Consider the following 24,298-nt stretch of genomic DNA (forward strand, 5'->3'; position numbering starts at 1 on the left):
TACAAGCGAGGCATAACTACTATGCACTAGTTTTAGTAGTTTGAGAAAGTGTCACAAGCCGGGCTATTTTCGAGTACACGGGCTCTGACTCGAATATTGTTATTTTATTACTCGAATGGACTTGCGAAGGCCTAAAAATTATTCGCAAGTCCATTTTTTTAGGTGAGTCCGTTATTAAAAGTCCCGTATTGGCGCTGTGGTAGCTTTCACGCAGTGTCTTTATTTGGTAGTGAAAGCACGGCCAACTTCGATCTCTCGTGCTACAGCGGCCATCTCATTCGTTGACGATTCTGTGTTAACCTATGAGCAAAAGATGTGTATGACGTCAGCGCCCCTAGCGGATTATTATTTTTAGTATAGTTTTTACATTGAAGTCAATATAACAACCGAGCGTGGCGCTGAACTCCTACACGTTATAGTACAGTTTATAGGGGGAAAATCCTTGCTCGCGGAATTTCGACGAATGTGTTGGCCGCTGTAGCGCGAACAGCGCGTGATCAATTAACTTGGCCGTGGTGAAAGGTGCCATGACTCACATGACTCGTTTGAGCCAGTTTTAGCTTTGGTTTCACTTTTACTTTCAGTCCTGTAGAAGTGGAGAGAAGACAGGAGTTGGAACTCGAATTGGTCTCATTTTCGGGACTCCTTCTGGACTCGATTGCAAATTTAAGACTAGAATAGGACTCGTGGCTAATTGTTAAGGACTCGAAGACTACAATGAGTATTTAAAAATGGGAGTCCAATTTTTTGGGACTCGGACTCGACTCGAAATCCAAAAAAGAGGACTCCCCCAGCGTTAAATCAATAGCAGCCTATCTTTAGAAACGTTTCTGAAGAGAAATTCGGAACGGGGTTAATCAATGGTATACACTCTTTTATATCCTTATTTGTGGAGCTGCCATTTTATTACAGGTCTGATTTCAAATAGTACATGCAAGGCCGCTTCACGCGGTCAAGTGCACGCGACGTCTCGAGCTGATGAGCACGTGCAGGCGCCGTTGCCTGTACTATTTTAAATTAGGCCTGTAATGAAATGGCCGACTTCGTAAAAGAGTGTATAGGGTTTTTTTAATTGGACATGTCACTATTTAATTTGAAAAGAGTGATTTGAGATGTGGTTACATTTTTCTGTGTTCGAGTCTGTCATACATTATCATCAACGGTCAAATACCACATTACCAAGTATAACGTTTCATTTGTCTCTAACCAGCAATATCACTAGATTAGAAGTAATGTCACTTAGCCTTTTCCAATTAACTGCTCGAGCGATAAAGTGAACATGTTTTAAAGGATTTACGCTGAAAAGGAGTGCTCCAGAGAAGAAAGAATCACAGAGTTCTGATTGTAAAACACAAACCTTATATTTTATTAATACATCTCTTTTACGCATATAATTTAAACAAATTAGTAGCCTAATAAATATTAATAATTTAAACTATATAAAATATCACACTTTAAAAATTATGGCGTGGGGTTGGGATGCGAGGGATAAATGACTAAAAGTTAATCGCGAATTTTTTAAATATAATTATAATAAAATTTATAGTAATTAACTATAAACATGATATAAACCATAATTAATGATATTTGCGACTTAAAAAAAATTGGCACAAATGTTAACAAATCACTTGTTCTTGATTGGACGGTGTGGGTTCGTTGTTCTTAATTTGAACCATCGTGGTTGTCTCAGGGTCCAGGTTTCCCGTTTTTGGCTGATTATTTAAGGTTGTTTTCGGTGGTAGGAACCCTTTCCACAATTTATGCACTTCATCCGGTAAGTGCTGATGCCAGCTCTTCAGATAGTAACGTGTATATTTCCTGAGCTGCTTAAATTTGCAAAATGTGGCGTCACCGTCCGACACTTGTTTGGTCTTGACCAAAAACCCGTTTTGTTTGAAAGTGTCTTCCAATTTTTGGCGAATAATAGTTCTCTGACTAGGTTTGCGCCTTGGTCGTCCCATCTCTTGATTTTGTTGCATCATTTGGTGCTGCGAGCCCGGTAAAGACATGAAACCTTGTGGTAAATGTTGACTGTTAGGCTGTTGTTGAGGATCGAATGAGCTGGAGGGGTTATGAGGGTTAGACGAAGAGACCCTTCTGAAGGAAGTATCTCCGAAATTCGCCTCCATGGTGGTGGGGTCTACGGGTAACGTCGATTGATGTTGAATCATATTGGTTGACACCGGTAGCGCATTAGAAAGACAATGAGCCAGGTTAAGATACCTATCAGGGTGATGTCCCATGTTAGGTAACGATGAGTTCTTGGTATAATGTTCAGTTTCTTGTTGGTTCGCGTTAGGATAAGTCCTTTGTAAGTTAAGACTCTTGAACAGTTCTTCTTCGCTGTCTTTATCCTTCTGGCAAGACAAGTCTAACGGTCCGTCATCAACCATACTCAGGTACTTGGTATAAGGCACAACCCGCCTCGTTGTAGTCGGTTTCCGTCGATGCTTCTTGCTATCGTCTCCTTCCTGCGTGAACTCGAGCTGCTCTTTTTTGACCTTCTCGTCGATGGAGGTCACGCTGCTGTCCGAATCCGGCAACATTTTACCGTACTCTAAGTACTGTTGCAAAACGCTCGGTTTGCAATTTGGTTTTTCATCTTTGGACTTGTTGGTTGTCGTGGATTTTAAGTTCATCCACTTTTCCTGTTGGCTAATCGCTTCCACTTTGGGTAATACCGTCGGGACGCTAATCTCCATGGGAATTTCCTGGTCTTTGGTGCCGGTCTTGTAGGTTGCTTGTACATTGGTCGATTTAGCGTTACTGGGCAGGGCCGGCGAGTCGCTAGACAGCGACCAGTTCGACACCATAATTTGTTTAGTACCATGCTCCTCTCTTAGACGACATTCGGCGTGAACTTTCCACACTTCCCCGGAAGTGGATTGACCAGCGTCCACCGATGTGCCCGGCGTGGATTGGGATTTGTCCTTGCCGCCATGCTTCCTTTGACTAGCTTGACCACCCTCTTCGCGCTCCGAAGTGATGCTTTCTGAAGGGATGAAATTGTGGAATTTCAGGCCTCTCCTGGCGTTCCGACGACCACCTTTTTTGCCCTTCGTTTCTTGTACAGTGCACCTGTGCTTTCTCAGGAATGAAGGCTTAACGCCGTAGCTACGACCTTGCAAGGGCGAGAAGACGCTGTACAGGTTACCATCCGAAATGTGGAAGAACTTTTGCGAGTATCCAAAGCCTCCTTCGTGATTTCCATCCCTAATTGGAAAGGTGGGTTTTGTGGAAGAAAAAACGTTCTTTAAGTTAAAATTCTGCAAAACGCTAAACCACGTATCATAATGGGATTATAAACTAAATCGGAAAATCGTCTAATATAACTAGCTACGGCTGATTTATGATATAATTAGCGTTAGCGCCAATCATAATCCGTAGAAGAAAGTCGAAAGTGCCATATTTGCGGTGGATCAAAATAAAACTAATCTATTCGCAACTTAAATTATCCTTAAATAGGTTTAAAATCGACGATTTAGTTAAAATAGACTAAAGAGGTTTTAATTTAGACTTTTATGCTTATAAATTACTTAAACTTATGTCGGGTTACGTAACTAAACTAAAATGTTTAAAATTTCTTTATCTAATAGAATAAAATTTTTATTACGTAACTAAAATAAATTTATTTAATTTTGAAAAAATAATAAAATTTTGAAAAAATAATAAAATTTTGAAACTACGTTTAAAAAGTAGTTCATTTTAATGACCCTACCCATGATTAAAATTTTATAAATTTAGTTAAAATTCTTCGTTTTTGATTACCCTTTCCTTGCTTAAATTTTGGGCTACGGGCATTTTAATATCATTTTTAAGTCGTTTGCTTATATTTTTATAAGTTTAATTAAGAAAAAACGTTCTTATGACTTTTAATTTGTCTGTAGCAAACGCTAGATCACAGGCGCCACCTCGTAGAAGCTAGCGCCTAGACTAGTTTCGGTCGCGAATAGTATAAGTTTGAATAGTTCATTGTGACCTTGCCGATCGATTAAAATGTTTTGAGCACCCTACCCTTTTTATATATTTTTTTGACCACCTTACCCTTTATTAATATTTTTGGAAATTTCGCTTACGTAACTAGTATTGTTTACTTTATTATGAAACGCTCGACTCGAATGAGTTAAATTTGGTCATATTGCTTGCATTACCCATTGATAATTTTTTTATCGACTTACTTTTTATTGAAATTATTTAATTATTTTATTACCTTTTATGGAATTTTTTAGAAATTTAGCCTGTGCAAACTAATTATTATTTTTACCCTGTATTAAAATTTCGGTGAATTTAGGTTACGCAACTAAAATTAGTACAGTTTCTAAAATCCCGAATTAGTGAATGAATAAAAACTAATTTGACCAGTCCTACCCTTGTTCATCGCAGTAGTCACTTCCTTGAACGTCCTCCATCCTGACCACTGTCCCGAGTCTTCTGGCCGCGGCGCTGGCGCGTCCTCCACCATCCAAACAATTGGAATGATGTTTTTGCTGTTCGCCATCGGTACTGTAGGTCATTTTATCCTTGTCCTGGTCACTTTTGCTACTACTCCTTATCTCGTGGTCGGACGTTTTGCCGACGTTCATTAAGACAATTATGAAATGACCTCACATAGTTCGACGACGCTTTTAGTGGACTGGGGGGAACCTTAAACAAATTCAACTTTTTAAAATATCAGAGCCAAAAACTGCGGGAGATTTCGCCTTTTTTAGGCTAAATATTTGGTCGCGGAAAATGAGCCTCGTCGCTGTAGTTTGTCCTCCCTTCCAGGTCTCAGAAATAGCACTTCTTAATTTGGCAAAAGGCATCCACACTGCGAAGGGAACGGCGACGTGTTTTTACTATACAGAATGAACTTTTGGGATGAAGGTGAAAACTTTTTTTGGAGAATGCCGGGGGGGATTCACTCTTCTAAAGTTCTCCTCTTAAAACATCCGACTGAGGAGGAGACATTTTTGTTCCGTTTTGGAGCATCTTTCAAGTGATGAGGGCTGTCCCGGTTGTGTTTGGGGGGTCTGCTACTAAGTACCTTTCATTTTTTAAAAGATTATTTCAAATATTTTTGGAACGTTTGGAAATATATACCTTCAGAAGAAAATTCTTCTGATGCCTTGTAAAACGTTCACGGTTTTCGACTAAGTTTTAACCAATAGGGGCGCGTCAAAATTCTAAGAATTCTTCCCTTGATAGTGAGAATTATCACAGGAAGTGACGTAATCCCTTCTAACGAGTTCTCTTGATAAAAAACAGGTAGGGGCAAAGAATATAAAGCCCCAGGAATGGAAGGTGTAGCTCCGTCTAGTGGAGCTTTTGTGCCTCTCGTTTTTAAAGATAGACGGGGTTGAGTAAACCGTTTCCGGTTACTCTGATTAGCTCTACCGGAAGTTTCTAACGCAACCAAAACACGCGGCCAATTATATCAATCCTTCCATTCCTGGGGCTTTATATTCTTTGGTAGGGGTGGTAATTATAAATAAAAATGGCAGCTAATATTCTAATCAGTTTACTTGATGCTAAAGAAAATAAACTATGATATTTTTGTGGACGAAAATTAATTTCAGAGAAAACCGAATGGTAAATTAATTTTCGATGAAATATTTCTTTTTAAATTATAAATAAAATGTTTTCTTCCTTCATATATTGTCGCGAAATCGTGTAAAAATATTTATTGTCAAAAGCTTAGTTTACAACGTTCGTGGCATTCTCATAAGCCGCCATCTTTAGAAGAAGCTTTTTACATTTTTTTTAGACATTTGTACTCGTCTATGGCGCCATCTACATTTATTTTTCTAGTTCATCAAAATCTCAATGTAATTCTATTTTTTTAATTGAAATAGGTTGAAATATATTATACCATAATGATAAAAGCTTACCATATATTGAATTATCCGTTTCAGTTTACCGCCGCGAGAAACTCACAACCTGCTTCATTTTCGTCGATTTGGTATTATAAAAGGATCTGCCTTAGCAGACGAAAGTCCATCAGTTTCTGAGCTTCTCACGTTGTCCGCTACGTGTCTCTATGTAAACTGACTGATAAAAAACGATTGGATAAATATATCTTTTATAACGCCCGTGCGCATAGCTGAACGGGCTCGTCTCATACTAAGAGCCCTAGCTCGATTTGAGACTGAGCCCAGGCTTTATTATGAGAATGATACGAGCCCGAGAAGAGACCAAAACGTTGTGGTCATTTAATTTGAGCCCGAGATGAGACCATTAAATACAGCGTATTTTTGTGTGCTCGAGATAAGACCATTTTAATATAGTAAATTGCTGTGAGTCCGAGCTGAGAGCATATTTTTGTAAAGAGCCCGATATGAGACCTTTTAATTTTGAAGAGACGGTTATGTGTCCGTTTTTGCAAATGCGAGTTATGCAAATTCTTATGAGACTGTTAGTAACAGAAATAAGTATGAGCCCGAGACGAGCTCAAATGTTTAGGGAGAGAAATTGTGAGTTCGAGATGAGCTCTTGTGTTTAGGAGAAAAAAAATATGAGTCCGAGATGAGCTCAAATGTTTAGGGAGAGAAATTGTGAGTTCGAGATGAGCTCTTGTGTTTAGGAGAGAAATTGTGAGTTCGAGATGAGCTCTTGTGTTTAGGAGAGAAAAAATATGAGTCCGAGACGAGCTCTCGTGTTTAAAAAAAATATTAATGAGCCCGAGACGAGCTCTCGTGTTTAAAAAACATTAATTAGCCCGAGACGAGCTCTCGGGATTAAAAAACATATTAATGAGCCCGAGATGAGCTCTCGTGTTTAAAAAACATATTAATGAGCCCGAGACGAGCTCTCGTGTTTAAAAAACATTAATTAGCCCGAGACGAGCTCTCGGGATTAAAAAACATATTAATGAGCCCGAGATGAGCTCTCGTGTTTAAAAAAAAAACAAATTAATGAGCCCGAGACGAGCTCTCGTGTTTAAAAAACATATCAATGAGCCCGAGACGATCTCTCGTGTTTAAAAAACATTAATTAGCCCGAGACGAGCTCTCGGGATTAAAAAACAGATTAATGAGCCCGAGACGAGCTCTCGTGTTTAAAAAAAAAAACAAATTAATGAGCCCGAGACGAGCTCTCGTGTTTAAAAAACATATCAATGAGCCCGAGACGATCTCTCGTGTTTAAAAAACATTAATTAGCCCGAGACGAGCTCTCGGGATTAAAAAACAGATTAATGAGCCCGAGACGAGCTCTCGTAGTTAGGAAAAAAACTATGAGCCCGAGACGAGCTCTCGTAGTTAGGAAAAAAAACTATGAGCCCGAGACGAGCTCTCGTAGTTAGGAAAAAAAACTATGAGCCCGAGACGAGCTCTCGTAGTTAGGAAAAAAACTATGAGCCCGAGACGAGCTCTCGTAGTTAGGAAAAAAAAACTATGAGCCCGAGACGAGCTCTCGTAGTTAGGAAAAAAAACTATGAGCCCGAGACGAGCTCTCGTAGTTAGGAAAAAAAACTATGAGCCCGAGACGAGCTCTCGTAGTTAGGAAAAAAAACTATGAGCCCGAGACGAGCTCTCGTAGTTAGGAAAAAAAACTATGAGCCCGAGACGAGCTCTCGTAGTTAGGAAAAAAACTATGAGCCCGAGACGAGCTCTCGTGTTTTTGGGGAAATTATTGTGAGACCGAGACGAAACTAAGGCCAAACAAAAAGTTTGGTGAGACTGAGCCCGAGACGAGCTCTCGTGTTTTTGGGGAAATTATTGTGAGACCGAGACGAAACTAAGGCCAAACAAAAAGTTTGGTGAGACTGAGCCCGAGACCAAGTCTCGGTGTGCAGTTATGCTAGTGCGACGTCAATACGGGTATACGGCGGCGTCACCTACGTTCTTAATTCATCACAATCTCAATAGACGTTATTATAAGCGTTTTATTGAATTCACTCTTCAAATAAACAGCCTACACACCCAATTTCCAGCGCGCGCTGAACAACTGTGGGATACGGTTGCCATGACGACGGTCTCGAGCTTCTGTAGGGACGACCCCCGCGCGCCAGCGGAGAGAGAAACCGCCCAACATGGAGGAATAGTATTCCTCTATGCACCCAACTAGGAAGTTTTCATCCTTTGGCATCTTGAATGTTAGAATTTGAAACAGGGGGTACGGGGGGGGGGGCTTTTTCGGAGTTCGGTGAGAGCCATAGGTAGACAAAAATGGGATGCGGCAATGGGAGAAGGTTTTTGGATCAGGATGAAGAATTTTTGGATCGTTCAGCGTTACCTAGAGGCAATGCGGGACTAAAGTCTTTTTATATTCCTTTTAAGAAAAGGGTGTGGTTTTTATATTTTAATAAAATGTAGAGTATTCGACCCTTGTTTAAAGGGATAATGCTAGCCTAGCTGGTTATTATTATTTATCAGTACGCGCAACGAATTGATTTCAATTTAACTAACGGCAATATTGTTTTATTCCTTTTAAAGTAATAGGTGTGGTTTTTATATATTTTAATATTATGTAAAGTATTCGACCCGTGTTTAAAGGGATAATGCTAGCCTAGCTGGTTATTATTATTTCTTATTTATTAGTATTATTAAATTAATTTCAATTTAAATTACGGCCTTATTATTTTATTACTTTTAAAATAATAGGTGTGGTTTTTATATATTATTTTTATTTTAATAGAATGTAAAGTATTCGACCCGTGTTTAAAGGGATAATGCTAGCCTAGCTGGTTATTATTATTTCTTATTTATTAGTATTATTAAATTAATTTCAATTTAAATTATGGCCTTATTATTTTATTACTTTTAAAATAATAGGTGTGGTTTTTATATATTATTTTTATTTTAATAGAATGTAAAGTATTCGACCCGTGTCTCAAGGGATAATACTAGCCTAGCTGGTTATTATTATTTATTAATTATTAGTATGCGCCACGAATTGATTTCAATTTAACTAACGGCAATATTGTTTTATTCCTTTTAAAGTAATGGGTGTGGTTTTTATATATTTTAATAAAATGTAATGCTTTCGACCCTGGTTTAAAGGGAGTGTATTCGTATTTTAGCTAATAAATCGTCTGCTTGTTTTTAACGTAACTAACGCCTTAGCTTCTTGTGAAACCTATTGGCAGAAATTTAAAATATCTTGGTTTTTCCAAAATTAAATATATTATTTCATTTGTGTACCCAAAATTTTATTTTATTGCATAAAGAAATTTTAAACTTTTTAGTTACGTAGCCCTAAGTAAATTACAAGCTTAAGAGATTAAATTTAAACGTTTTAGTCTATTTTAGCTAAATCGTCGAATTTAAACATATTTAAGGATAATTTAAGTTAAATTAGATTTAGCTCTTTATGTTTATTTTAACTTGTAAAAGTTTTCTTTTAAATTAGGTTTTCAATAATTATTTTTTAATTGGAGTAAAAAAAATCGATATTTAAGGTGAATCACTTTAGCTCACATTTCCGTCACCTGGTTAAGTGGCGTAACTAGAAAAATTGGGAACCAATGCAAAATGGGCCCTACTATATTTACGTCAGTGACAGTTCACCCATTGTGGTGGACCCCACTGAATTGTCTGCTTGTTTTTAACGTAACTACCGTCAATCACATTGCAGGTTAAGAAATGCAAAATATCTAGTACATTTGGCGGATTAATTTCCGGTAAATTTCAAATTTCTTCTATTTTCAGTTGAATTTCAAAGTTTTAATTAAATAAATATTTAATGTAGATTATTATTTTTAAGCTTCATTATGGCGTATTTTTAGTATTAAGCTACTAAACAATCATCAAATCGCACATTTATGTACGTCAACGTGATAATCTCGGCATTACCCATTCTATATTTACCCTGGACTGGTCAAACGGATTTTTTTTAGGTATACCCACTTGTAGTACTAAAATAAAATATTTAAACTGTTTTGAAATCTCATCTGTGTTAATTAATTAATTATTACTTTGAAATATTACGCAATAGACTTTTTTTCCAAAATTATATCATGGCGCGCATGTATACTTAGATAATCAACCGTAAACAGGCCAAATTCGAAATTTCCTTCGCCAATTTTGCCAAAATTCTTGCTAGTATCTTTTCGCCAAATATACTAGATATTTTGCTTTCTTAACCCGCAACTGAGACTACTGAGTATAGCTTATCCCTTAAAGGTTTTTTTAAAGATAATTCAGTTCCATAGTTACGAAACCTAAAAAAAGATTTTCATTTAAATAAGTAACATAATAATTTAATAATAATAAATTAATAAGAAGCACCTATGGACTGTAATGCAAAAACTTCTAAAACACGCGAAAAGGTAGATAAGTCCATAATGAAAAAGGAAACAAATTTAAAGTAATTACAAATCTTACGAATTTCTCGTACGAAAAGGTCTTCGAGAATCAAATTAAAACGCGAAACTCGGATCAAATAGATCTTCGAGTCAAAAACAAATTCATTAGCCCGATTTTCCAACAGTAGACCCAGGGCTGGCTGATTTAAATCAATTTTTATATAGTATTTTTGAAATAACCCCACCCCCCACGCTATATATAATTTAGGTTTAAATATAATCTTTCTTGTACTCTCCCTCCCCCTACTGTTACATTGGAATCTACCTGTAGGTGGAAATTCCGCCGAATTTTATTTGTGAAGTACCAAAATAGGTTTTAAAAAATAAAAACTTCTATATGATTATTAGCTTAAATTTAATAAATTAGTTATATATAGATTAAGTCTTTAAAAATTAAATCATATTTGTTTTAGGTAAAATTATGATACTAAATTATATAAAACTTTGAAATTTTAATTAAAATCATAAAAATAAAAGAAATCAATAAAAATCGATTTATTTGATTTTTTTTTAATAAAAAAGTTGCCAACACTGAGTAGACCTGTTTCGCCCTATTTAAGGGGGAAGAATACCGAAAAAGCCTCTTTTTCGTTCAAGCTGAACGTTTCGGTTTTAACAATTACATAATTGAATTATATTTTTCTTATTAGGCTGAACCTTCCTCTAGTGCTAAAAATAATTTTGATAATTCTAATATTAATAGTTAACGAGATATAGGGTCCTAACTAAAGGGTAGTTTGGGTGCTTACCCAACTTGTTTAGCTCCGGGGGTCCGAATTAAAACGTAATAACTTAATTACTTTTAAATTTAAAATTGTCAAAATTATTTTAGTCATTGAACAAGAGGCTGTTCTTTACTTAAATATTAATTTTATAAGTTAAAATACAAAATTAAAAGAGTTCCGTTGAAATAGCGCGAAAGTAGACAATGGCCACTGTAGTCTTCCCCCTTAAGGCTCATCAGTAATTCGTTGATAAATGGAAGATCATCTTCCCTTTAAGTTAACGGTTGATTACTCAAAATGCTCCCTTTTAAATTGGTAATTGCACGTCGACGTTTTTGGCTACAGAGAGTCTTTTGAACAAATAAGGAAGCGACGAAACAAGAGCCTAAAATTGCGGCTCTTTCAACGCCGTAGATGTATTATGAAAACTCTGCAGAAGCGAGAAGGTTTAAAAGATATATTTAGATTTTTATTGGAACTTTTCATCTCGCATCCGTTGCATCCTCATTCCTTATTTAGACCCGTTTTGTCTCTATCAATTCAAGCTTACGTTAACACGAAAATAGACTACGCAATTTGGTTCGGACGACTTTTCGAAGGATCTTTCATGATAGCAGAAGTATATAATCTGTATCTTACGAAATAAGTATTCATCGCTTTATACTGCTAACATAAGTCACGTAATTAGCATAAGTGTGACAATTATGATAATTTATCACCGGACTAATGTTATCATAGTTACGATGTACTAATCGATTTCTATATACTACTAAGTACTAACATAAGTAACAAAATAACCATAAGTATGACAATCATATCAAAAATTAACCGAACTAATTTTCTCATATTTACGATATAAGAATCCATCGCTAAATACTACTAACATAAGTAACATAATAAAAATAAGTATGAAAATTAACAAAAATTATCACGAAAAACTGATTGTCTTATACTGCTGACATAAGTAACACAATAATCATAAGTATGACAATTAAGAAAAATTATCACGAAAAACTGATTGAATTATACTGCTGACATAAGTAACACAACAATCATAAGTATGACAATTAAGAAAAATTATCACGAAAAACTGATTGTCTTATACTGCTGACATGAGTAACAGAATAATCATAAGTATGACAATTAAGGAAAATTATCACGAAAAACTGATTGTCTTATACTGCTGACATAAGTAACACAATAGTCATAAGTATGACAATTAAGAAAAATTATCACGAAAAACTGATTGACTTATAGCAGACGTATGTAAAATATTTCTTACGATTTAAGTATCCATTTCTATAGTAACACAATAAAATAAATTATTATTAACAAAAATTGTAACAGAATTGATTTTCAGAAATTCAGAGATATTTCGTCCAAGGTAAAATATACTACTAACAACAAAGATGAAAATATCCGCGACCAAAAACTATCGTTACGCCCCCTTTGGTTCACCGTTGAAAGCTAGATAGGTAGCGGCTAAAAATCATGCTATTAGTTTTTCCTCGTCGTTATTCATCAATTTGATTTTGTAAATAATAATACTTGTAATTTAATATAATTTTTACGTCATTTGCTTATATTTTGATATTTTATTTAATAAAAAACGTTCTTATGATTTTTTAATTTGTCTGTAGCAGACGCTAGATCACAGGCGCTATCTCAGCGAAGCTAGCGCCGTTGCGCCACCTAGATTCGCTTCGGTCGTGAATACAATCCAGTTCGGTTGCGAGTCTAATAGTTGATTTTATAAAATAAAAAGTGGTCTTGCCCAACTTGTTAAAATGTTGCTCTTACGTCACAAGACCCAGCTTTATTAGTGTATTCCTCGCACGAGCGATTTGCACGTGCTCTAGAAAAAGCTATATTCCTGTAGCGTGCGCTCGTAGGCTTGTCAAAGTAAGAGACTGTGACGTAAGAGCAACATTTCAACAAGAAGGCCACGTTACTTTATAAAAAGAACTATTCGGAGCTGGGCAAGTGTTGAATTTTTTTTTGTAAGAATCAGGGACGTACCTTTGGGGGGTGACCGGGGGGAGGCTTGTAGTGGTAGAAAACACAACTAAAGATTCATATAAATTCCCTCAAAAAACCAGGAAAAAACGTTTTGGATTTATAAATTAAATTAAATTAACTCAACATAATAATAATCTAGATTTCTCTACTACAACCTTTAATCACAGTTACCTCAAAAGTGTAATCGCTTCCGCAAGCCCTTTATATCCGCAGCCAAGGCTTAGTGATATTTAAAACTCTGTCAAAATGAAAAATAACTCTTACTTTGTTAAAATAATGTTGAATTATGATGAAACAAAAAATTGTTCATCAAAAACATTAGCTTCGTCTTTAGAGGTAATATTTTTCGAATTTTGCTGAAATTTATTTTATTGACCGGATTTTCATTTTCAAATACTAAAAAAAATGAGGTTGTTAATCCTTCTACTCATTTGTCAGTGGATACGAAAAGTGGTAATTGGGGAAAAATGAATACAAATGTCTTATTTCCGTATTATGATACTTATAGCTATATTAAAAATATAATATAATTTCACGTTCCTACCACCAGGTGTAACCGGCTAGAGGTGATTGGCGCTAGTTACGTTAAAAACGTAGCAGACGACATAAATGTATTTATGTATTTATTTAATTATTTATGTATTTATTTAATTATTTATGTATTTATTTAATTATTTATGTATTTATTTAATTATTTATGTATTTATGTATTTATTTAATTATTTATGTATTTATTTAATTATTTATGTATTTATTTAATTATTTATGTATTTATTTAATTATTTAGGTATTTATTTAATTATTTATGTATTTATTTAATTATTTATGTATTTATTTAATAATTTATTTAATCATTTATTTAATAATTTATGTATTTATTTAATAATTTATGTATTTATTTAATAATTTATGTATTTATTTAATAATTTATGTATTTATTTAATAATTTATGTATTTATTTAATAATTTATGTATTTATTTAATAATTTATGTATTTATTTAATAATTTATGTATTTATTTAATAATTTATGTATTTATTTAATAATGTATGTATTTATTTAATTATTTATTTATTTATTTATTTATGTATTTAATTATTTATTTATGTATTTATTTATTTATTTATTTATTTATTTAACTATTTATGTATTTAACTATTTGTATTTATTTATTTATTTAATTCTTTATTTATTTATTTATGTATTTAATTATGTTTATTTATGTATTTAATTATGTTTATTTATTTATTTATTTATTTATTTATTTAATCCTTTGTTTATGTATTTAATTCTTTGTTTATACATGTATTTAATTCGTTGTTTATGTATTTAATTCTTTGTTTATGTATTTAATTCTTTGTTTACGTATTTAATTCTTTGTTTATGTATTTAATTCTTTGTTTATGTATTTAATTCTTTGTTTATGTATTTAATTCTTTGTTTATGTATTTAATTCTTTGTTTATGTATTTAATTCTTTGTTTATGTATTTAATTCTTTGTTTATGTATTTAATTCTTCGTTTATGTATTTATGTATTTAATTCTTTGTTTATGTATTTAATTCTTTGTTTATGTATTTAATTCTTTGTTTATGTATTTAATTCTTCGTTTATGTATTTATGTATTTAATTCTTTGTTTATGTATTTAATTCTTTGTTTATGTATTTAATTCTTTGTTTATGTATTTAATTGTATTTAATTCTTTGTTTATGTATTTAATTCTTCGTTTATGTATTTATGTATTTAATTCTTTGTTTATTTATTTATTTAATTCTTTGTTTATTTATGTATTTATTTTTAAATTAAATTATATTATTTAAAATAAGGCTTTGGATGTCTTTACATTTAAAATACTTGTTACATATAAACAAACTTTTGTTTGATTAAAAATTTCAATACGAAAAAATAATAAGGAGTTAATAAAACGTGAATAGCTTACTTGCAATATTTAAGGAATCATGCTGTTGCTCTTCTTCAAAATATCTTGTAATATATTACAGAAAATTTGGGCAAAATTAGAGCCTCAAATACCGAAGATGTACCTTTAGAAAACACGTGAAACATTTTTTTAAATTTTCTTCCGAAATAAAAGTCTTATTTTATTTTTCATTTGGTTGTAATCCCACATATTATAGAAGCCAAAAATGTTTTACACCTAAAATTCCATTTTTTTACGTTTTACCTTTTATGGCAGTAATCGGGTTCGGTGTTTCAACCTCCGCGCTGGGTTTTTTTTCCTTCAAAATTCTGTAAGTTGCATTTTGCACGCCAAAATGTCAGTGGCTCGAGGAAGTCAGTAAGTATCATCTGTATTTTTTATCGCTGATGTTTTGAAAGAATGCCAAAATAGGGACCAAAATTCTTCGGGGGGTGTTTTCTCGGTTTTTGTTTTGCAGGGGTTAAAAATAAACCGTGCTCTAACCCCAATCAAGATAATTTACTAATTAATTTAATCATCTTTAATTGTTCCCTCGTTTTTTTTAAGAGGCTTAAAACGTAATGAAAGTACGTGAGTGCGTTTTTTCGACCTATATTTTGAATGTTATAAAATGCGAAAAATTTAAAATAGCTTTATATTACGATTTAGAACGTAGATCGTGTTGTCAAAATATTTGGTTTTTTTAAATGGACAGATTTGTCGTGGTTATAGCTTTAACCAGGAGTACATTATATAGCAACGACCCATAGAAGTAACTAAGAACTATGAAAATATGAAATGCTGGCACCATCCATAGAGATAGGAAACGTATATAAAGGTCTATATAAAATATTTCAAAGGAAGTGAATACGGAGGTGACAGCTAGCAGAAACGCAAAATTTCTGCAGGCTATCCTTATAGGGCGCTATCTATCGGTAAGAAAGCTCGCGCTATCGTCGCGAGAGCCATTGTCTTCTGCTTAAAAATCATACTAAAAGTCACCAACAGATGGTGTCTAAAGACTACGGCCTGCGGAAAGGTCAAGTACTTAGTACTAAAATGCTAAGAGAGCTCGCGCTCTTGGTCGCGTGCCTTCCTCGGTGTCTGCTAGGTGTCAATTCCGTATTTTATGTTATTCTTTAGACGCCCCGAAATTTATCTAGACCTTTATATACATTTCTTATATCTATGGCACCATCATGGACCAAGAATCTAAGGGACTCACTGTTCCCGATATTTTGACACGGTAGGCGTGGACTAAATCGGAAGGCTTACTGAGGTACACCAGCCGCTTTGAAGCGTCTCAAGAATTCGGTTCAACTATCACTACTAGAGGTTTAATAGGGGCTTAGGCGACAGTACATGCGAGAAAGTTAGGTTAGGCTTAGTTCATAAAACTTGTTTAGGTTAACGGTAATAGTTAGTGTAGGGAGCTGTTGGCTCGATCTCGTGGCATGCAGGGCTTGCCACCACCCTCCTACGCATTGTAACCCGGCCACCTGAATTAAGGGCTTCAAAAGTCGCATGATGACTTAGGCCTAAGGTGGTGCCTTGGGTATTAGCCTAGCTGATTATTATTATTATTATTAAATTTTTAAGTTTAGAAAAAAAATGGATTTTATTTAATTTGATTAAAAAATCTCAGCCATATGAGGCTTAACGGGTATTTTACCATAACTTAAACATTTAAAGAACCAATTAAAAAAATTAAAGGTTCAAAACTTAATGAGCCTCATCATTTAACCGACAACAACGGCGTCATTTTGTCAAAATTGAACGTGAAATCTCCAGCTTCTCTACGAAACTACGCCGGAAATCGACTTCAGCCATGTCAAGTTAGTCCACATTGAACTAAAAATTACTGGTGATTTTCTATTCCCAGTATTAACGCGTGCTTTTTAAAGTCGGAACAGTTACTCAGTGATCGAGTACCCTTAGATTCTTTGTCCATGTTTGTAGCGTAAATTTATCTGCTTTTTAATCACAAAATGTAAACAAAGATGGCGGACGTCCATGCGAAAGAGTGTCACAAAAAATCGCTGCAAAGTATGAGTTAATTAAGAACGAGGATTAAGAATCTCTGCTTTCCAATATTCTTGGTACCTGAATTCATTATTGTCTTTTGCATATTCTTACTAATAGTAGGTTTATTTATTATAATTACGAATTTGTTTATTTCAACCATGAATATCGTTTTATATAATTACCAATTTACCATCTTTACCATCTGGGGCTAGGATGGACCAATGAGGTAGAATAAATAGAGATCCAAACAAATCTGGGATTCGCGGGACACGTTTTATTTGAGTAGGAGAATTAGGCTTAAATTTCAACTTTATCCAATCGTGTTGGCGCCATCTGTTTCTATAAGCTGACACTTTTGCAACATATATTAAGGTTAGTTTTCCAATAACACGATAGATGGCGCCAACACGATTTGATTAAGTTCATTTACTAGGGCTACGTTCAGGGAAGCTTAACGGTCTTATACCGTTTTACGTTTGCGTTGATTCCGTTGAGACTTTTGCTGAACGCTTTTTTAGGATTGTTTTAATTTTTATAAAATATCGTCTGCTGTTCCGTCCGCAGCTAGCCTTCCCGTGTGCTGTGACGTCACAACTCCGTTTAACAACGAAGAAACCTGCTCTTTCAATCGTTGGGTTTGTTGAGCTAACGTTGCCAACGTGACGTCAAAACCGGAAATTACAAAAAACGTTCAGTGAAAAAAAGTTGTCAACGTGTCGTTGAGACCGTTGAGCTTCACTGAACGTAGCCTAGGCCTAACTCTCCAACTCAACAAATACTGTCCTGCTAAACGGTAAGTCCTGGAAGGCGGATTTGGATCTCTATTTATTCTACCTCATTGGGATGGACCAAGGACAGTAGATACAGGGACGAGAAAGCAGGGAAAAAAATTTCGATTTTAAACGTCTTCATATTCACGGGGAGTTAGATGTAAACAAACCGCGGCCATTTTTAAGACGTGGTTCACCATGGACAGTATTATTGTAGTTAGTTTTTACCATTTTGATGTTAAATTAAAAATAAAACTACGAGTGTAAATAATAAAATGCCTATTTGTTTTGAACACTTAAGCCTCGTTAAGAACCGCTAAAATTAGGTGACCGCCATTTTTTTGTTTACAACTTACTCTCCTTGCGTTTAGGTCATTTTAGGTGATATATTCCAACAGAGGCCGCCAATACACTTTCTCGTCCCTGTATCTACTGTCCTTGGATGGACAGGGCCTTTGTGTTTTACGTCATCACTTAAAACAACTGTCGACTCTATTATTACCACCTGTATTATGATAAGGCCCTTGTTATTAGAGATGGTAATGAATCTATCTATATTTCGTGACACTCGTCTCACACTCTTTCGCATGGACGTTGGCCATCTTTATTTACATTTTGGGATTAAAAAGCAGACGAACTAACGTTACAAAGTATGCGAGGCTATCGCTAAAGGCTTAACCAAAGAATATAAAGCCCCAGGGATGGAAGGATTGATATTATTGGCCGCGTGTTTTGGTTGCCTTAGAAACTTCCGGCAGAGCAAATCAGAGTAACCGGAAACGGTTAACGCAACCCGGTCTATCTTTAAAAAGGAGAGGCACAAAAGCTCCACTAGTCGGAGCTACACCTTCCATTCCTGGGGCTTTATATTCTTTGGCTTAATACTCTACTCCGATATTATTAGGTACCTGAATCAGGGTTGGACATAAGGATATTTTTTTAAGTAGTCAGCCTTACTAGTGAGCCTCCTACCTTAATTTATTTTAATAGTCACCGAATAGTGGGGCTCAAGAATTAGAATAGGAGTTTATTATCACTTGAGTTACATAATGTAATTTTTTTTAAATAAAATGGGATTGATGAATGATGCATTTATGATACGCCATATTCGCCACTATTTCTGAATATTTAGGTAAATTTTTCACTATTCAAATTGACTAGTAAACCCCCAGGTTTCGATTAATTTTAGTAGGCAGAGCATTTATTTTAGTAGTCAAATGCCGTGACTAGTGCTTTATGTCCAACCCTGACCTGAATGAGTGTTAGATATTTTATCTACTCTAAATTCTAGTCATAGTAGACGAATTTTGGTAATAGTCCTTTAAATAAAAGATCATTCAAGGCCGAATTTAGAGTTGATGCTGCTGAGGGGTTTATTTAACCGCCTATTACCCAGAGCCATCTCCAGATAAGTTGCACTGACCCTTTTTACGTTTTTGACGTTTCTTGATTTTTGGCAGAGGATGCTAGGGGTGATAGGAATGAAGTTATTGGTCAACTTGAAGTAAGGGTGGCTGAGATATAAAAGGGTGTGTAACTACGGCAACTAATAAACCTGTAAACCTGTAAACCTGTTGAACGTTTCATAGGCATTCTTGCTACAAAGTATACGAGTAGTGGGACCAGAGGCTAAAGCTATATTCCCATATTCTTAAGTACCTGAATGCATTCTTGATATTATGTATTTCTGATTTGGCAAAAATAAATACTTTTAGATTAATTTTAAAGACTAAATTTATTCGCGACCGAAAACTATCGCTACGCCCCCTTTGGTTCGGCATTGAAACCTATATAGGTAGCGGCTAAAGCAGACGCTACTAGTTTTCCTCGTCGTTATTCGTAAATTTGACTTTATTAATAATTATTCTTGCATTTTAATATAATTTTGGCATCGTTTGTTTATATTTTATGTTAAGTTAACAAAAAACGTTCTTATGACTTTTTAATTTCTCTATGGCAGACGCTAAATCATAGGCGCTACCTCGGAGAAGCTAGCGCCGTCACGCCACCTAAACTCGTTTCGGCCGCTAATTGTATTTATAAATTATCGCTCTTTTACACCAATGACTTAAAAACAGGGTTGCCGTAAATGTTTTGGTGCTAAATAAATAAATTTGAGTAAAAAATGCATGGAAATCCTGTTAAAATATCGTCTACTTCCCAAATTCTATCCAACAGCTTCCAAAATCCGCCACTTGGAGGAATTAGGAATAACGTCCATTTAAATTAACAAACAGATAGACGCAAGGTGAGATGGACGTATCTACCATCAATAGCTGCTACAATTAAAAGATAATATAAATCTTGTTTTTCAATATGACAAAACCAAAGACTAAACATTTGGACACAAACTTTTAATTTATGTAAATAATTTTTAAGTCAACAATTGTTGATTATTTTAGTCAGCCCATTGACAAATTACCAGCTTAACTTAGACCAAGGATCCTATATAGGATCCTTGCTTAGACTACTAAAGCAGTCAACAATACTACTTAGTTAGATCAAGGACAGTAGATACTACTGTCCTTGGTTAGATAACATGGTTTTCGAGTGTGATAATACTGACGCGTACAAAAGCTTGCTCCTAATCTTTCGTCTGCGATGCACTAGCGCCATCTTTGAACCAAACTGTGATCTAGAATTCTAGATCTTAATGCATGTTAGCTAATCGATTCAATAAAATTTAAGTAAAATGATGGGAATTTTAATTTTATAATTTGTTAATTTAATTTAAAAGCTTGGGATTTAATTTGATAATTTTTGGTTTAATTTAAATATTATAATTTCAAAATTGATTTAAAGAATTGGGATTTTTAATTTATAATATCAAATTTAAATTAATTATAAAGTAAAGAAAATACTAAACTGAATAATTCAATAAAAAATTCACGTTTTTAACATATTGTTAAAACGTGCAAAAAATATCTAGCAGAGCGTGGTTTCGATCCACGGACCTCTGGGTTATGGGCCCAGCACGCTTCCACTGCGCCACTCTGCTGCGGAGAGCGCTCAGGAAATAAGCCGTTATCAATAAAAGCCAAAGGGAGGGGTTTAGAGTTTCGGGAGGGAAAAAAACCGGAGTGTTAATCTACTATAACTAGCATTCTAAGCAGACGGCATTTCGAAGCAGAGTGGCGCAGTGGAAGCGTGCTGGGCCCATAACCCAGAGGTCCGTGGATCGAAACCACGCTCTGCTAAATTATTTTTTTGCCACCGTGATTTTGTACATAAAATTTGAAAATTTTTGCGACGTTAGAAATAAACCGCTAACTTACAGTAAAACCGTTTTCATATTTCCTTTGCTATCCTTTTCTACATAAGTAACTAATAATTATTAATTCAATAATTTTCAATCTTAAAATAATTTGATACAGATTGCTTATATAAATAATTTGAGGCAGTGCATATTTTAATGCTTAATACCTAATATTAATACCAAAATTTAGTTGTCAATAGCAATTTTACCAATATATTAAAATTGATTTCCATACGGAATATTTTTGGGTAGTGCTCAATTTTATAATTAACCAAATATGGCAGAACTACCGTGGTTATCAACTTTTCATAATTTTCAAAAAGGAAATGAATGTAGACCGCTACCAGACAGGTAAAGTGGTAAACCAGTGGTATCAAAGGTTATAAATGTTACTAAACATTATCTATAATGTATGTCCGTTCGTATGACACAAAACGTTTGTGGGAGTTCATTTATTTTTTAAAACTAGCCTTAGCCTTCGTTCAAATTGTCTTCATTTTGGTTAATAAAGTGTTATTTTACGCTGTATTTAGCAAATAAAGACTCTCTAATTTTTTACTTTTACTTCAGAGTTTTCATTGCCAAGACAGTCCACCTACGGTTCCGACTTCAGATAAATTGTTGGTTAAAAATAAAATGCATAGATGGCGATACTGTCGTCACGATCGACCGCTTTCGCTCTCTGCTCCAAACTTCAAAGCCCACAGCGCGCGTTCCAGTGGGCGGAGCTATTCAGATAAATTTTAAAGTGTTTGAAACCCGCGTGTTGGAGACGTAGCTTATTATAAATAGACTGTTTACCTGACGTTTTTTATTGAACTTTTTCGGTTTTTCGTAACTTTTTTTCCAGTGTTCGCATAAAATATTCTAGTAGAAAAATAATGTGTAGTTTTTAATAATTAACTTTAAAATATATAAATGTATTAATTAGATATTAAAGCAACTGTCTTCTCTATCATTGCCACATGTATAAGGCCCTTGTTATTAGAGATTTAAATGAATCTATCCGATTCTTCGAAATAAAACCACTCTACTAGAGAGCATGGTGCCATCTATTATTGGCAAAAGAAACTAAAATTCAAAACCGTGAAACAATAACGTCGTCAGGCCTCTATGGAGGTTATAGAACATTTGTCTACTTCGACCTGGAAAGGCTTCCATTTCTTCTTCAGGCTTAGCATCTGGCCCAGGCTTACAACTTGACCTGGCTTTTCTACCCTTCCATGCAGGGCCGGATTAACCCTAAGAAATTTATGAATTTTGGTGCCGATGTCAGTAGACGCTTCAAAGGAGTTTAGGGAAATACATACACTTCGGAAATGTCCAATCAAATTTTAGAAATAAAAAATATTTTGTTTATGTAAATTTATACCATATGTAACATATTCACTCATAAGTATGCCATAAAAGCATTTTCGTTAATGAAACCTTGTTCACGGGATATGACGTAAATTACGTCACTAACAACTCCGTGACGAAATACGCGTCATCAACTTTACTGATGGGAAACGGAAGTTAGTGAGAATTCCTCGCGCGTTTCTGGCTTTGCCCATGTCAAGTTTAGTTCGTGCCTCGCGATCACATGATTTCATTTCCATGGTAACCTTTTCAATAGCGCCAGGATTATAAGCATTTTTGCATTTTTGGGTCCGCTTAATGTATGTTCCGCGTGAAACAAGGTCTCATTGAATTTTTTCAATGGAAATGTTATACATAGCCATACTTATGAGTAATTATGTTACATATGTTTATACTGATATAGTTATTTTTGATTTAGTTTTAGTTCCATTGTATCATTATCATATTTTTTTAGTTTCTCCTAATGGGTAATGGCCTAATGAATAAAATTTCCGAGGGTTAAGACACTCTGCGAACTCGGTGTACACTGCCGTACCTTTAACAGTAAATGGAACTCACGAACTCTTGAAAATATGTACCTTTAGAGGCCTGCGCCGATCTGATATGGGTCGGCGGCGGCGTCTTCGGCGTAGCCAAAATGACCGGCGGCGGCGTACGCCGGCGTTTGTATAAATTTTAGAGCTATTTCTTGTAGCGACAGCTTAAAAAACACTCGAACAGAAGGGCAAGGGCACTGTCTTCTATAATACTAGGCCTAGAAATGGTAGCTACGTCGATTTTTTAAGTGACATTTTCAAACTGACATGATTTTCGCGCTAGATGTCGCTCTTTTGGGGTTTTTTGGTTTGGGGTAAAAAAGGTTTAACGGCTGCGGCCAATCAGAAGATCCAAGCTTATATTTAAATAATTTTTTTTTACTAAATCTATTTCATTATTTGTTAAGAGAAATTAAAGTCCTTTAAATTGAATGTTGACATTATAAAGTATATTTTCGCTATTAATATTTAAATTTTTCGCGTACGTTTGAATTTCCCAAACTTTCCCTACCCAAAAAAGCGACCTCTATCGGATATTTCAAAATCGTTACCGCCACCCCCTTTTTTTTCTTACTTCTAGGCCTAGTATTATAGAAGGCAGTGGCAAGGGCAAATACCAACTCGTACTAGTCCTTCCATGGACTAATTAATGTACTTCGCACAGGGACGCCCCGTTCCCGAATATTTGCTTCGGGTGATTGTTAAATGTGCTCTCTGGCGGCGGAGTTAGGAACTAACTAACTAATGATAACCGGGGAAGAAGGAAAAGGGGTGAGGGGAGGGAAAATACAAATGTAGCTCAGCAGCTGGAAAACACGTGGGACTGGCTCAATTTGTAAAACGTTTGTTTTAATGTTTTAATGTGCGAAGTACATTAATTAGTCCATGGTCCTTCCGGGGTAGGCCACTGGCCTGACGTCAAACGACAACCAAAATTATTCGCAGTTATGCCGGGTACGAAATTCGGTTGAAGGCTCGATATTGGCTTTCTATTTTTTTGGTCGTGCTCCACGATAACGATCTGCAGTGGCGTAGAAAACATATCGATAAACCAAGCAACATTTAAAAAAAATGTGGATAAGCCTTGGTTATATTAGTGACTCTCTCTATGGCAAAAATATCAATGCTGGAATATATTGACGCTAAGTGAAAATGCTATTACTCTGCGTCGACCGAAATCCGAAAACCAAAATTTGACGTTGACGTCGTGTTCAAATGTAGTTATTTTCGCGTTAATGAAAACCAAGCTTAATATACCAAAAATAAGTGTATAAAGAAAAAAAATTATGACGGCGCGCCGTTCTTTGTAGCGGCGGCGGCGGTGGCGGCGCGATCGGTGCGTTCAAAATTACAGGCGGCGGCAGCGTTTATCGGCGGGCGGCGGCGCAAGCCTCTATGTACCTTT

The 24,298-nt window shown here is 35.0% G+C and overlaps 1 protein-coding gene across 3 annotated transcripts; it reads right to left on the bottom strand.

Moving 5' to 3' along the window:
• Positions 1-1,380: 1,380 nt before the first annotated feature.
• On the bottom strand, positions 1,381-15,491 carry LOC149958964 (uncharacterized). 3 transcript variants are annotated; one of them, XM_090166331.1, is made up of 4 exons: positions 15,212-15,490; positions 14,969-15,071; positions 4,369-4,644; positions 1,381-3,213 (listed from the first exon to the last, which is right to left on the bottom strand). In XM_090166331.1, the coding sequence occupies exons 3-4, from the start codon at positions 4,581-4,583 to the stop codon at positions 1,617-1,619; spliced, it is 1,812 nt and encodes a 603-aa protein (XP_090022457.1). In that variant the 5' UTR covers positions 4,584-4,644; positions 14,969-15,071; positions 15,212-15,490; the 3' UTR covers positions 1,381-1,616. The 3 variants fall into 3 exon arrangements, with proteins under 3 accessions (XP_090022457.1, XP_090022459.1, XP_090022456.1); XM_090166333.1 differs by lacking the exon at positions 14,969-15,071 and having other exon boundaries at positions 15,212-15,491; XM_090166330.1 differs by lacking the exon at positions 15,212-15,490 and having other exon boundaries at positions 14,969-15,089.
• Positions 15,492-24,298: the final 8,807 nt, after the last annotated feature.

Source organism: Leiobunum rupestre, chromosome 2, assembly GCF_980474605.1.
Source record: "Leiobunum rupestre chromosome 2, qqLeiRupe1.1.hap1, whole genome shotgun sequence".
NCBI lineage: Eukaryota > Metazoa > Arthropoda > Arachnida > Opiliones > Sclerosomatidae > Leiobunum > Leiobunum rupestre.

Coding starts and splice junctions, on each gene's coding strand:
- LOC149958964 (XM_090166333.1), bottom strand. CDS start 4,583: ATGAACGTCGGCAAAACGTCCGACCACGAGATAAGGAGTAGTAGCAAA. Junction 3,214..4,368: donor GACTACTGCGATGAACAAGG/GTAGGACTGGTC, acceptor CTTTCCAATTAG/GGATGGAAATCACGAAGGAG.